Below are 15,498 nucleotides of genomic sequence, written 5' to 3' on the forward strand. Positions count from 1 at the left end.
TGATGCACAAGCCGACTCCCGAGTTTACGCATCCAGTCACTTTGGCAAATCATTCCAAAGACGAATGCCTCGACGAAGTAACTTGAACTTCAGTGTTTGCTTGCAAACTCCACATTGCTCATCCAGCCCCTTGAGAAAGGAGTTAATAACAGCGCGAAGTGCTTCTACTGGCTTGGACTTATCCACATAGGGAAAGCAAAAGTGGAGAGGGTGATCTATCAGGGCTGCCCAATCTCACTGAAGCATGGGCATCTTGGTTTTCACTGCGTATGGATGGAGCAACCGTGGACATCGTGCAGCTTAGAGATTTTTTGCATGCGTAGGACTGCGCCATCACTACCGAGATGTCAGATGATGCACTGGTGGAAAGTGTCTGAGATCACGGTGACGACGATGGATCTTCAGAGGTAGACTCATCGTGCACCCTGCCTTCCGCGAAGAATGTGCTGGATGCCATTCCACGCTGCGGGCTCGTTGGACGATGACAGAGTGTCGTTGCATTCCTTTATGTACTACGAACATTCAGTATTGCCGTACCTCACAAACAAGCAACAGAGCAAAACAATGCAGTTGTTTGCCACTAAATAAATGTTTTGGATGAGGCCTCCCCTCAGTTTTCTCTTCAATTAATTTGTGCATTTCTTTTCTCATTTTCATGCTGAAACTGCATATAACGGAAACGTCTTTGTAACGAAAATTTCCAGAAATTTGTCAATTTCCTTATACTCAGGTTTAACTGTATTGCTGTTGACATCGATCCTTAAACACAATTTCTTTTCAACTTCTGTGTGCATGCCAAGGTGTGTCTGCACCACAGCAACAGTGGCTCCCTCGCTTTGTTAACAGAGTCTTTCCTCACCTCGCTGTGCCTGATTATGTGTGCACTCGGTGCTTCAATTTGTACTGCAATATCTTAGTACAGGTGTTGCTATTGTAGCTTTTTCCTTGTTCTCGAGAAGAGTAGCTTGGGCTTCTTGGTACATAACGTGAGTGGAATAGCATACTTTTAGACGGTGACAGAGTGAACAACCCGACACAAGCGCTAACTGTCAACAAATCTGTATTTGAAAGAAAGACTTGTGTAGAGAACTGGGTGAGGTGAGTGCACATGTCACGCAGGCATGACTGCAAACTATCTAAAATCGGCATGAAGGAACGCAAGTTCCTTTTCAGATAAACTAATAGAAGGCGTGCTAACACACCGTGTGCCTAACCACTCATTCATTGTGGCTTCAATTATCTCACGGAATATCTTTTCTTTATTCTTGACAACCACGTCAACTTCATCAAATTCTGGCTGACGTCAACACGTGCTGCAGTGCATAGCTAGAAGACCGTCTTTGTGTTTTTCTACGTTGCTTTCAAACAATCATTAAGGCGTCTAGCGGATTGGCCGACGTAGAACTTTCCACAACTCGGCGGGATCCTATACACAGCACGATCGACGCATCTCGCAAACTTATGTCTATGTTTCTTTGAGCATGTCACCAGCGGCTCCTTCCCAGGCACACTACTTTTGCAAAGGCTGAGAAGTTTTTTACAAATACATTAATGCGACAGATACGTCGCTGCAAATAGCAGTCTTCTTGAAATGATGCGCAATCTTGTGCATGTAAGGCAGTACAACAATATTGTGTTTCCCAACAGTTTGCTTGAGTGCAGGTAGACAATTTGTGAATTAAGCTTTCTGCCGCTGCTACCTGTAGATTACTCGGATAAGCAGCTTCCAGTAAGTGACTTGCCTGATTCTGAAGCACCTGAACAGTCAAATGCGGAGAAGTTTTCAACACGGCAATGCATAAGGTAATGTTAACAATGCACCTTTTTATCGGCTCGGAGCACTTTTGTCGTGTTACCTACTCCGTTCCTGTCTAAGTGTGCGCTATTCCACTCACATTTTTTTCGTTCCTTACATTTTCTTGTTATTTGGAGAGATGTCCATTTTGTCTTCTGTTTGGTCGAGTTATGCTTAAAATGTTCTAGAAAAAAAAAATCTTGCCGTGCATAGAACATCCCTGGTAGGGACAGACCAAGGACCGTAAACTGTTTTTATAAGATAAAACCAAACAGCACTTGTCCACCAGAGTGTGCGACAATTTGCCTATAATGTGTGTGTTGATTCTGTTCAGCTTATCGAAGCAACCAACACTGGTTGGGTATCGCTAAAGCCAACACTCCTGGCACACCACTATTTCTTGTCGGCCTTACTTCTAGGAAAAACCAGTGGCACATATGGACTTCCTTCGTTTGACTTAAAGGGATCCTGAATCACTTTTCTAGGTGATTATCAAATAACCCCAGGGCTGAAGTTTATTGCCTTACGAATCGACCGCCTCAAAAACTCTTTAATCCTTCAAAAACGAGTGAAATTGCAGAGATTTGTCGCGAACTTTAAGCGCTTTCGCTCTTCGCTCATCCTGATGAGCTCTCTGGAAGCTACGCAGGGAGGGATGACATGGTGGAAAGAAACTACATCAGCGCATCATGATAGACAATCACTCTCTCCTGGTGTGATTCTGGTGTGTGCTAGTGTTGCTGCTGTGTAATTTTAGCGCACTATGAGAGCCGCACCTCGTGGCAAGAAGCGCATCTGATCCAAACGACACTCTTGGTTTATGTCAGCTATTGGCCACTAGCAGCAATTTGTTGTGTGACGACATACAGCTGGTTACCCGCCCACTGATGAGAGTGAAGATGGGGCTCCGTGAGTGTGAAACGCTCCCTGCCACGCACGGCTGCAAGATTTGGCTGAGCTGTTCACGGCACTGTCTGCTGTATGTGTTTTTTAATGAAGTGTAAGGGGTGGTTCAGGACCCCTTTAGGTGCACTCGTGTATTCTACACCCTTAGGAGAGAAGGAGAGTTAGTTGTTCTCGAGAAATGAAACATCAGCTGTAGCTGTGCTCCTTGTTTGCCACAGCTCCAATGACCACAATTGGTAGTAATCATGTGGTTGTGCAAGTGCAAACTGTGTTCACACTACCACTCATGCTGTGCATTAGAACTCTGAGAAGCTTAACAATTTTCTGTCTGCGGGAAAAGGAGCACTTTTTGGATGGTCCAATAAATGTTTCTTGCTATTGCACAACACACGTCATACTAAAGTGCGTAGTACCAATTGATAAAGGAAGCAACTTTTTTTCCACCAGTACTGGTACCAGTGAGCATGTTTATTGAGTATAATATGAAAAAAATTATTTATGCAAAAAAAGGTTGCAAGAAAACTGTGGGACGTACAAAAATGCCAAAGTTACTTTATAAATATTCGACATAGTAATATTTCAGCATATACATTTTATAACACAGAAATTCATGCAAAAATTTAGAAATTTTCAACCTTCTACTTCCAAAGGAAGAAATTAGCAGCTTTTGGGAACCATGCCATGACACTCTGGAGTATTCGGTTCAGTTTCCTTACTTGTTCCATGACAATATAAGCAGAACTCTCACTTGATCTGACTGGAGCATTTTTCAAGTAAACATAATCTGGGATGAAATAAGTGCTTGACTGAAAAATGTAAAAAGCATATGACTGTCTCACGGACTTGTCAAGGAACAGCCATTGAGGTTTAAGATGCCATCCTGCGACCTTTGTCCATAGGTTGTAGGGGACGCCCTTCATTCAGGAGAGCACGAGACGTTCAATTCCAGGGTCATCAGTTTGATGCACACATGAGGTGTTTGGCATGGCATGGCCCCAAAGTCGTAGCCAGCAGGCCCAAGACCCGACCAGTTGGGCCCACCCATGGCCTGTGCCACCTCTCGCACTGGCCTCCACTGTCGCAGATCGAAGTGGTTGTTCTCGCAAGTTGCACTGGAAGCACATGCCCTGGAAGATTCCGTTGCCATATGATCCAAGGACAATAAAAAGGGCTGCAGCAGTTTGCTTGTCTACCCTTTTTCTGCAGTAAAGCTGTGGCAGTGCTTAAAGCAGCAGAAATTCTCTTGACCAAGTCATCTGCTGCCTGTCAGTTCCAGCCGCGAGCTTCAACCATCTTGCCGACCCTTTTCACCGACTCTCTATGAAGAGACAGCACTTGTCAAGTGCCCAGCCATTTTATGTCTCAAGATCTGGCCTATCTTAAGTATGATGAGGGAACAATGCACCAGATGTTTAGAAAGTCTATTTGGAGTGCCTACACTCTATGTGATCTCCTGTCTGCAATAAAAGTGCAGTGCTTGTTCATCTGTGCACTGGTAAAATGCCACTTCCGCAAACCCACTGTTGGAGAGAAGTTGTGCCTTTGACGCATCCTTTATAATTGAGAGCTTGTATGCCCACATGGACCTTTGTTCTAAAAGTTGGTTCACCCACAGAATGTTGTGATAACACAGGAGAATTATTGAACAAGGATGTATATACCTCTCAAGTGACATTTTCTTTTGTCCTTGCTCCTTTGCACTCAACCCCATAATGTTAAGCCACTGTCTGTCTTCAACTTGATATAATTTTTAGAAGGCCTTATCACAGGTGAAGATAAGTAAAAATAGAACATTCAAATAGTACAGCAGGTTTAGTAGACATTCACTAATAATTTTTTTAGCAGGAGGGGACGTATGTACCTAGGACTGTTCCACTCACTCTAAAGTTATTGTAACTCTGTGATTATATTGTGTCTTTTGTACAGGCTACTTACCTTCAAAACATATACTTTACTGTTAGAGCAGAGCATGGTGACGTAGGCACATGGCAACTTTTCACACTTATTATTCATGCTGTACCTAGAGATGTTGCATTGAAAAATGGCAGTGAACCAAAAATAAGACAGCCAGTGGCTTCAGGGTCACTAACAAATGAAGAAAAAGTTTGCCAGGCCTGCGCAGAACATGCAGCACAGTCACAGCGAAAGCTAGACGAGCGGCCTTTCTAGAGGCCATTGTAAACTCTGTTGTGGCAACTATTACAAGTACACTTGCTATGTACCTACTACGCCATAAGTCATCATAATTTTTGTGAAGTATATAGGGAAGCAGCCACTGTGCCTTTTCGCCTTTCTGCAGAGAAGCATGGCACCCACTACACATCTTTAAGGCATTATTATGTGGATTTTGTGCTGAGGCTGATGACAATGAAGAATTATGGCTGAGTCCTTTGTAATGGGTTAGAAGCATTAAACGACCCACTCATTACGCAATTCACATTGTGTGACAGTGGTTATTTTACTCTTCTACCGTGCCATATTACCTATGTTAACATGATTTCTTGTCCGACATGACATCTGTATAGGGTCTTCTTGCAAAAGAGTTTCAAGCACCAACGTGGCTCTGTGGTAGAATACTCGAATGCCACACAGGGGGCCCGCTTTCAAATCCCATCCAATGCTGGATATTTTTCTTTCATTTCATTTTTCTTTTTCTTATTTCACGCGATAGCGGTTACGGACACCAGCAGTGGTGGTAGACAACTAAGGCACCAAAAATGGCTGTTGTGATCTCATAACAGTTTTCGCTGTAAAAAAAAAGAGTGGAAGAGCGACTGCCCATGATAGGGATTTATTTTGGGAGCAGAAGGCATGCGTCTGAATGTCTTAGAATACTGTTTCCAGTCCTGCCCTTAAGCACTGCTGCGGTGCAGTTGTGCTCACTCAATTTGGGCAAATAATTATGTACTTGAAAAGGTGTATAGGTTTTCTATAGCTGTGACCTGTGTTTGTTTGGCTTCTAGCCATGTCTTATTGATGCCCTCCTCTGGTAGCGTGGCGTTCTGAGTGATGTCATGTTTCCAGTGCTTGGTTATTGTGGTAACAAGGCAAGCTGGAATCATGCAGTGTATCATCACATGATCAAACATGGCAGTGGCCACAAAAGCACAGTCATTTATGTGCTGCAAAATGTGCTGCAAAAATTGTGAGTTACAAGCAAGTTTGACTGATGTATTTATGTACGAAGCATTTATTAGTACAGTGTATATCTCATCTTCAGTGCTCACTCTCTTGCGAGAATGTCATAATTAAAATACGATAAACAGCCACGTTTATGGGAACACATTGCGAAGTGGGATTGGTAGCAGAACCTGATCAGTGGCATTCCCAAAGTCTACTGCCTCCCGCTCTGTGCTGCAGAAATGGCCACTGGTATGTGCCAGCAACTTGGCAAGCAGTTCTACATGTTATTGAATCGTGGGCACACACATTTCTCTAACCAGGGCTTTCAAAGTCATTTCTGGCACTGTAAAACTGATCAGCATGTGCCATTTTTTGAAGAAATTGGTGCCCAAAATGAGAACAAGTGTCCTGGTGCTCTGTGGTGTGCAGTGCCAGGGCACGGCTCTGTCGGTAGGCCTGCTGGTGCGCACCCTGGTGGACAAGAAGCACCCGAAGGGGCCCCTGCTGTGGTCGTCACTGCTGCCCCATTGGGTGGAAACCATGCTTGCCCAGGTGAGTGTCGCAGTGTGTCCACTTGTCTTGTGCGAAGCTGTTTGTGTGCAAACCGCAGCTTGAACATGTGTCACGACGGGGATGTTGAGTGCACCCTAGCACTGCGTTGCTGTTGCCTCCTACAATGCACTTTGTAACCTGCATTATACGCATGCATTTTGTTTGAGTCCGGCCACATTCACCTCATAGGAGCACATAACTTTGCATACGTTGAGCAGGACTAGATCCTACACAAAGCAGCAGCAATACAATGAACAATTTCAATGTCGCTCAGCGTCATGGAATGCTTGTCACCTGCTCGCTAAAGATGGCAGCACAGACTTCTCCTCCAGGTCACAGGTATGCCGTCAATTTCCATGTTGTTCAATCTGGACCATTTCTCCAATTTTTTTCTGCAACCCTATATTAATTAACCTCAGCCACAATTGCTGGCAGCAGTGTCTTCTTCCTGCCTCTCCCTCATTGGCTCAAAAATGTTACCCATTGACGACACACTGTCATACTCACTGCTTAAAAACTGAGGTTTCAATCCTAGAGGCAAGGTCATCAACTAAGGACTCGGGCATGGAGTTGACTCAGTGTTCTTGGCACGTTCAACATTTCAAGGCATTTGCCTGGTACACATGTTGACTGGAGCAGCTGCAAGCTAGGGAACATGTAATAAATGAACAGAACAACCGGGAAACATGGCACTTGCTGCTGCTGCAAAGCTGTACTTGTTTCCCAAGTGCCGCCAGTATACAGTAAAATCTTAATAATATTTTACTTGAACTTGCGAATAATTTGAACTGCATGGCTGGTCCCGGCAAACTTGTTTTATATTTAAAGCTTAATGATGATAATGTGAACTAACAGACAATAATGCCGAAGAAAGTATAGGGGATGTTATTAGTAGTAATTAGGATATGAATGTGAAGAAAGTAAAGTGGACGAAAAGATAACTTGCTGCCGGCAGGGACCGAACCTGCGACCTTCGAATAACGCGTCCAATGCTCTACCACTGAGCTACGGCGGCGGTCATCCTCCCGTCCACTTTTATAGGGTATATATGTGCATTTAAACCTAGGAGTGTTAGTCAGCACCGATCGCAGCCATGGCGGTAAGTGGGGAACACTCTTTTTCTGCCTGTTGGCGTCACGTAGCACGTGATCTTTTTACGAGCTGGCAGCTGACCAACAATCCCTCGTATACTACCTGAAGGCATCAAGTCTGCCAGAACGAGACCCTCGCTATGAATGAAGGAAGGAAGATGACTCTTTAAGGGCTCGTTTTCTTAGTTAGACACAATATTATTGACTGTTAGTTCACATTAATAGTGTGTAGAACTGAGAAAACAAGCCCTTAAAAAAGTCAGCTTAATAATGGGGCAACAAAAAAAAAAAGCACATAGACATGAGACTTGGAACAAGTGGCTTGTATGTATTTGAACAACAAATAAATTCCCATAATTCTTAACTCTATTGAAGAAATAAAAGAATAAGACATTTACAAATAAATAGCAATTGAAATGTTTCTGCAGGATTTGAGCACAGGACAGAAGCCCAACACCGTAATCATCGCACCGAGAATTTCCTGCGTGCAAGCTAATGCATTGAAATGCTTGACACCGTTTCATTTTCCTACATACACTTGGGCCCACAAGCTTGATGCAGTCGTTTGTGCAATGCACTGCATTAATTAGATGTCAGATATGTAGTTGTATTCCGCTATAACGACTACCGCTACAACAAAAAATTTTCGATTCTCCATCAGCTGTCCATAGAAAATAATACGAAGGATGTCTTATCAGAACCAATAATTTTCTTAGGTACTTCCGCTTCATTGAAGTTTTTGTGAGCACTACCACATAACGAAAAGGCACTTGCCTAGGATTGCCACAAATTGCCTAGGATTGCCACAAAATGGTAACTCGACAATTTATCATTGGCTCGAGACTTCCAGAGCAGTGTGGCCACATGGAAAGCCAGAAAGTGCGCAGAGTCCGAAAGCGGTACTTTGCTTGCCACAACTGCTGCAGACACAACCGTGGTTGCCGCGATCACGAATGGCAAACGCAGCTACGGAAGTATTTGCAGTATGTACATAGCCAGCTCATGCGAACTAAAAATTGAGCTTACCATTTATGACAGCCACTGTGGATGAACCCATGGTTGCTGTCAGCACGATCATCAATGGCGAGTAGCAGCTCCGAAAGTTCACAGCATACACAGCAGAAGATTAAAGCCAATAATGTCGTAAATAGGCATGAGGCATTCCTGATTTTTTACTGAAAGGGTGCAGCAGCACTAAAAGGACAAACAGCAGGCGCCCTTTCAGCACTTCACCCCTTTGGTAACAGGGCTACACCAACTAGCTCAAATTACCACCCTGGTAAGTTTCAGCTTTCCTGTCGTGTGCTATTGATGGCGGTGGTACAGACTTCTGCAGTTAGTTTTTGGCTGGCGTCTAGCGAAGCTTTGACACGTGAATTTGGGGTGCTTGTGCTCTGCACACTCCTAAGGTAACCTGAATACTGTGTTTTATTTTATACAAGCCGCCCGTGCATATAAAGAACACCCCTCACTACAAACAGCAGAACAACAGAAATAACTAAAAAAGATCCCAACGTATTGACGTCAAGCCACCTTCCTTGCATTACTGTGAAGCCGTGCCATGAAACCAATTTGCACGCCAAAATTTGCATGTAATCTGCACCCTAGCTTTAGCTACAAATTTCTTGTGAGAATTATACAAATGAGGTGACTCCATGTGTGGCCAAGAGTGTCTGAGTTAGCGAGAGTTTGATAAAAAAAATAGTGCATACACTTGCCGGTACCAGAGCATGAGTCATAGTCATCAGATCACGCTAACTTTTGTTGTCTACGCATGAAATTTCGTTTTGCTGCAACATACTTTTTTACCGTCAGTTTCGTTGTAGTGGGATGCAACTGTACAGAGTTGAGTGTGCCACGTGGGTAGGGTTTGTGAGGAGAGTTGAGGCCGCTTATACAGTAAAAGCTCGTTAATTCGGAATTTTACGGGACCGGAGAAAATGTCCGAATTAACCGAATGCCGAATTAACAAATGAACGGGAAAAACAACATTAAAATCAAGTTGGAGAAACATGCCTTTATTTGCTGAAGTATTTTGTAATGGTCTCTGCGTTTTTGCGCAGATTCCGGCTGACATTAGAATTTGTCTTAACTCTGCCAATTGGCCAACAGCACACAAACTGTCGGAAAGTGCTCAGGCAAACGTCCTCTAATATCAAAAGCACCTCCCAACGTGTTCCCAACGTGTTCCCAACGTGCTCCGCTTCACATTGTAATTGGTCATAAGCAGTCATAACGTGCTATCGCGATTCGCCGTCCTTCAGAGCTTCCAAAATTTCCACTTTAGTCGCCAAGGTCTTCGCTTCGTACTTCTGCCGCTTTTCCGGCGTTGCCATCACTGTAGCGCACGATGGCGGTGGCATGCAAGCACGGTCACAACGGATAAAAAAGAGAACTCCGCAAGAAGAGACGGTGCCGACACAACACAAGGGAAAGGGAAAATGGCGTCGAAGGCACAGTGGAGCGAAGAAAGAAGACGCCGCCATTCGGTGACGCTGCGATCGCCCCCATTAGTTGATGACGATGGCGATGCCACTCATGTTTTGGTTTCACTCCAGTGGTGCCAGCGCTGCTTTACCACACTTTTGTGTAGCGGCAGCGGCAGCCGTCAGCATTTGTCCGAATTAAGCGGTGAGGAGCCGAATTCTGACGAATTAACGAAGGTTTGATCCCATAGATTAACATGCACTTTGGCCGGAACCAATAGAGCCTTCCGAATCATCCGAATTTCCAAATTAGCGGGTATCGAATTAACGAGCTTTTACTGTAACGATATTCAAGTGCCAGGAAAATGTTATTGTTACTACCGATAATTGTTTTAAATGGTTTAGATGAAAATGTGAGTAAATATGATATCAAGTGGGATCAGTAATAAAGGCGACACAGAAAAATAGACAAACATGAGTCGGTTCTACAAAATGTGAGAAGGTTGCATGTGGCAGCCTATCAGCCTGAGAAATCCTAAACCGCTGGGGTGAGACTACCACAAGCGTCTCGCCACATCCTTCTCAGTGGCATGCATGAGAAAAGCCCATGTCCATCAGTGTTGCTTGTTTTACGTGAAGCTCAGCGACATCCTTCTCCTAGGAGTACGGGTGTAGTGCAGCGAAAGGTCCCTCGTGAAAAGGAAGCCTCGGAATGAGTGTATCATCGGCAGGGCCTGCTGCGAGGACAGCATTGATGCAGCCTGTTTTACCACTGTCGCTATCTGATGCTAGCAGATTCGCAGCAATCGCCCCATCAGTTAAAAGTTCCTATGTTTCTAGTGTGTCGTTCACACGTAGAAGCTTTTTGAGACCTGAAGCGTTCTCATCAACTGCAGACCAAAGTTGAGACATCACTTCGTCGGTGGAAATTTTGCAGGCTTCATGCGAGTCACTGTGTCCTCGGAAAAAAGTACTCTCCTAACACAGTTTTGCATCGTAGCAGCGCTTACTTCGGACCATGCAGCAAAAGTGAACTGCACAGCCATCAACAGATTGATCTTGAAACCTGGTTGCCACCTGCTTGTTCACATGGCTGTGTGCATCAGCGAGACTTATTTAAATTAGTTCAATATGCTCCGACAGTACATTACCTTAATACTGACAATCACACTGGCATCCAAGGGCTGCAAACCTGCTGCCGTGTTCTGCAGCAGGAAAAAAAGTTTCCCGCATGGTATTTTGGACATGGAGTGGTTGGCACTGCAATTATATATGATCAGCGCCACCTGCCTCTTAGGTCACTCAAGCCATTGAGCAAATTCCAACAACCATTCCTAAAAAAAGTTCTCGTGTCATCTACACCTTGCGGTTGCGAGGGTAGTTCACTGATATCCTGGCAGCACCATGGGAGCACTGGGGATTTTTTTATTTTCCAGTGTCAAATGCGGGACACTTGTTGTTCCCGTCCATGTTGGTGCACAAAAATACAGTGAAACTCTGCTTGCTGTTTTGTGCCACCCCCCCCCACCCCCCTAGACGTGTCTTCCTTTAGCACATGCATCTTGGACGGTAACATCGGAGAGAATAGTTCTGCATCATCGCCATTATATATGTCGACATCAGTGTAGTTGTCAAGGATGTGGGGCAGCACTTCCTCAACCCACTTCTTCTTTGCTTTCATGTCAAGCAAAGCTCTGTTACCAATAAGAGCTTTGTACACACATCTCTTTTTAAGCGCTGTATCCAGCCACTGCCTGGCTTGTTTATCATTAAGGCAAGCTGCTTCACTTTTGTGGCCAGAATTGGTCCAGTGATGGGCAAGTTCACAGCATGGCACCAAGGAACCACTCGCAGAGGGCCTCTGCCACCTCCTTGTAGGCACTTTGTTGAACTCATTAGTGCCTACCAATCAGCTTTTCTCGTCAAACTTTTATGTCAAATGGATGATTGTCGACACTGTCGGTTGTGAGAGTCCGTACTCCTTCACCAAGTAATGCATTTCTTTGCTTTGTTTTTGTGGTCCTTCACAAGACTGCACTTCGTACCCAAACCTACAGCAATGTGTTTTCTTTTCACTGGCAAGTGTAGAATTACGCAAAAATGAAGGTAGGTATGAAAAAGAAAGAAAAAAAAAGGCTGAACGTTATTGCAGTAGTATCTTTCTTGAAGTACAAAGCTTCATAACCTCTTTTCTGTAATAATGGTATGCTGACCAGAGCAGTAAGTTGTTGCTGTAGAGCAATGTTTTAGAAGGCCCTTTCACATGTAATTTCTCTATAACACGCATTGCTTTTGCCCATTTAGCAGCTCCACCGTTTAGTGTGGCACTTTTGTTTGACCGAATACAGGAGGCACATGTAACCTTGTCGGATCCTTGCAGAACCACCCAACACTGGGACGGCTGGCAGCCCTGCGGGGACTCTCCATGATGTTGGGGGCCAACAACCAGTTCATGGTTGGCATTGAGGTGAGTGGCTTGCTGTGCAGTGCTGGGATTTTCTGGCTGAGGGGAAGATCATCCTGCTGCTAGTGAAGTGCCTTGACTTTAGCATAGCATCTCCTGCATCATGTGAAGCTATATAATGCAACGAGAAGGGAAATTGATTAAAGGGGCCTGTTTTTATCAAATACAGTAGAATCCTATCTGATAGTTTTTTCATTGGGACCATTAAGAAAACATAAGAGCAGAGAGATGCGAGAGCCGAGAAACGGGAAAAAATATTTAAACATAAAAGTAGGCGTCTGCGAATATTTGAGTTTTGAATTCAAATTGAATAGTACCTAATCGAATAATTTGCTTCAAGTTCTTGGATATGTGGTTCTTGTATTTATGAATTCGAAATGAATGAATACAGTTAAACTTTGATATAATGAACTTCAATATAAAAAAATTCTCAATATAACAAAGTATTTCAGTTTTCATAACCTTGTGTCCATAGAACACCATGTGTTTTTCTCTCATATAACAAAGTTTTGCTGTCACCACAGAGGAAACGAAAGCAAAAAGTCAGTTTCGCCGCAAGGGCGAAGCAATGAATGCGATAACAACAAATTGGAATGTCACGCGAAGAACAGCAAGCAGCTCGAAACTTGCCGCATGCTGCTTAAGCACAAAGGACTCACAAAAAAGAACACACGCAGGACGAGCGCGAACAACTGTCACAGCTTGACACTTAAAACAGGCTGCTCAAACACAAAGGACGCACCAAACGCATAGGTGTACACAGGATGAGGACTAACAACAACTGTGACAACAATGTTTGTGGTGTCGTGACTTCTTTCTTGTGTCCGTGTTTGCACGCCCTGTCTTTTTGGAGTGAACTGCCACAGTTGGTACTTTTTTGTGTTTGAGCAGCGTGCTTCTTTCACAAACACGGCCGCTGCAGCAAGCGAAGTGACTTTTGTGTGCTCTGTAACTTCAACACAAACTTTGCGGTGAAAGCACGAGACGTACAAACCGCCCCTGTCATAAGATAAGCGCATGCGCACAGGCGACCCTGTAGGGCAAAGTACCTGTGGTATAGGAGGCGTACGCGCGTCGCATCGTGTGAGGCGATGACCTTTAAAGTGCACCCTTCGCACCATCTCGCTGAAGCGCTTCCAAGCTCTGCGTACCGCCAGTGGTAAATAGTGTATATAAATAGCTCACCGTTAGTGTACTGAAGGACGTACGCTCCATCAAATCAGTTAACACCGTGTGCTTGCGGAGCAAGGGGTCGCAGGCTCGAATCCTCAATCGTGCGCCTCGAAAAATGTTTTTCTAAATTATTTGTCTTTGTGGCTTTTAATATATATGGGTCATTCCATTCCAAGTGTCCCAGACGTGGCGCTCGCACATTGCAGATTTTGCTGATAAAACTTGTGCATTTTTCCTGTGCCATATGAAGTATTGTGGCAAAACATTTTTGCTCGAAAAAAATTTTGACTATCATGGCGCCCCCTCAAAGTTCACTTGTATTTGTTAAGCTGTGCCTACTAGAAAAATGTGTATAAAATCTATTTTTGTGTGTTCAGGTTTTGAAACCACACTTACGCTATCACAGCGGTTCAGTTTAGTTGTCCTATTCATTAATTCCGAAATTTTTGTGTTTCACTACCAGCTACGTATCTTCAAAAACTACAAAAATCTTCAATGTTGGTGATTTTTTCTTGAGCTATCTGGAACTCTCCCTAACCAATCTTAATAATAGTATGATTTTCAGGAAATTGTATTTTAGTACAAAAATGTCTAGGGGTAAAATAGACCTCAAATCTTCCCCCAAAAATTGTGAAATTAGAGAAAATATGCGATTTGTCGCATGTTTGACCGTATTTTTCATACTGATGCGGTCCAAGTAAAAATCCTCGTCATGCGGCATTTCATAGAAGACTTCATCGTTAAGTAATGAAGGAAGTGTGGTCAAATCATTTTTTGTTTTAAGGAAGAAAATAATTTTTGAATTTGGCTCTCCGAACGCGCCCTGCATTTCATTTTGTTGCCACTTCGCCGCAATGCACGTGGTCGCCCTTACAGCTGGCGCTCATCACAGGCGGCGGCAAGATGCGAGATGTATGTCAGTGGCTCGTGAGTGATCGAAAATCTTGTCGCGTTGACGTCAGGGCGACGAGTAATGAATTTCGCATTACAATGTGAGCTTGCTTGGCGGGCCTAATGGGAAGTATGGATGCCCGAGAGCAGCCTGTGGCGTCGTTGGTACAGTGTCCTAGCGGGCCGTCTGCACAACTAGCATGCACATACTGAAAGAAATAATGCACATTGTATACACTTGTTTGTCTGGGTGTATACGTATTGTGTAGACGGCCCTCTAGCAGATTGTGCCGACGACGCCATAGGCCGCTCTCGGGCATCCATACTTCCCATCCATATGTGGTTTTTTTGAGGGCAGTTTTCAAATTGCACGCTGCATAACAAATGGGCGACCAAAGTAGAACAACGTGTTTACCGGCAGTGGCGGCAGAGAAAAGATGCGTCTCAATGCTCTCCTTGCCTTCAGAGTGGTGAAGAGCATCTGTGTGCAACCAGTGCGTGACACATCGCATTGCACACTATTGAACCGTCCCCACACAGGCAGTGTAGTCAGCCCAAGTCATACCCTGCACCGCATAAGCCATGAGGTCCAGATATTTTCTTATTTTTGGCCCGTAGTAACTTTTTCCTTTTGATGACCAGCTGAAGATCTCCCTTCGTGCTGCTCACGGTTACAGGACTCGGGCGCATGAAAAAGACATGACACAGCTATATTCAGCTTGCAAAATAACTTTCCTTTGTCAGGCATTTTAATATTGAAAGGTGCACATCACAATTTGCACTTGAAACAGGTACAATGCACAGAGGTCCTATGTGAACTATTTGCGGATTGACAACACGGGCTCGGTTGCCATTGTAAGACAATGACGACAATGCATTCGACCCCTCTGCCGGGAGGCTGCTATTAGTGCCGCGAACATGGTTTTGATTTTGTACTAGACTGCAATGCGCAAGCAATTTTTTTTGTCTCCTCCGACGTCGTTTTCTTTTTTCCCGCTCCTCTTGTTTTTGCCTCTGCCGAAGGCCAATGTGATGGCCCCCAAGCTGTGGGGCACCAAGCTCTTGTGTTGATCTGTA

The 15,498-nt window shown here is 44.3% G+C and overlaps 1 protein-coding gene across 1 annotated transcript in view; it reads left to right on the forward strand.

Moving 5' to 3' along the window:
- LOC119390968 (focadhesin) overlaps positions 1-15,498 on the forward strand; it is a 395,558-nt gene that overhangs the window by 283,107 nt on the left and 96,953 nt on the right. The window contains exons 26-27 of the mRNA XM_037658681.2: positions 6,254-6,376; positions 12,274-12,360. Of these exons, the coding sequence (XP_037514609.1) occupies positions 6,254-6,376; positions 12,274-12,360 (210 nt within the window). The remainder of the gene's footprint in view (positions 1-6,253; positions 6,377-12,273; positions 12,361-15,498) is intronic.

This window comes from Rhipicephalus sanguineus, chromosome 4 (genome assembly GCF_013339695.2).
Source record: "Rhipicephalus sanguineus isolate Rsan-2018 chromosome 4, BIME_Rsan_1.4, whole genome shotgun sequence".
Classification (NCBI taxonomy): Eukaryota; Metazoa; Arthropoda; class Arachnida; order Ixodida; family Ixodidae; genus Rhipicephalus; species Rhipicephalus sanguineus.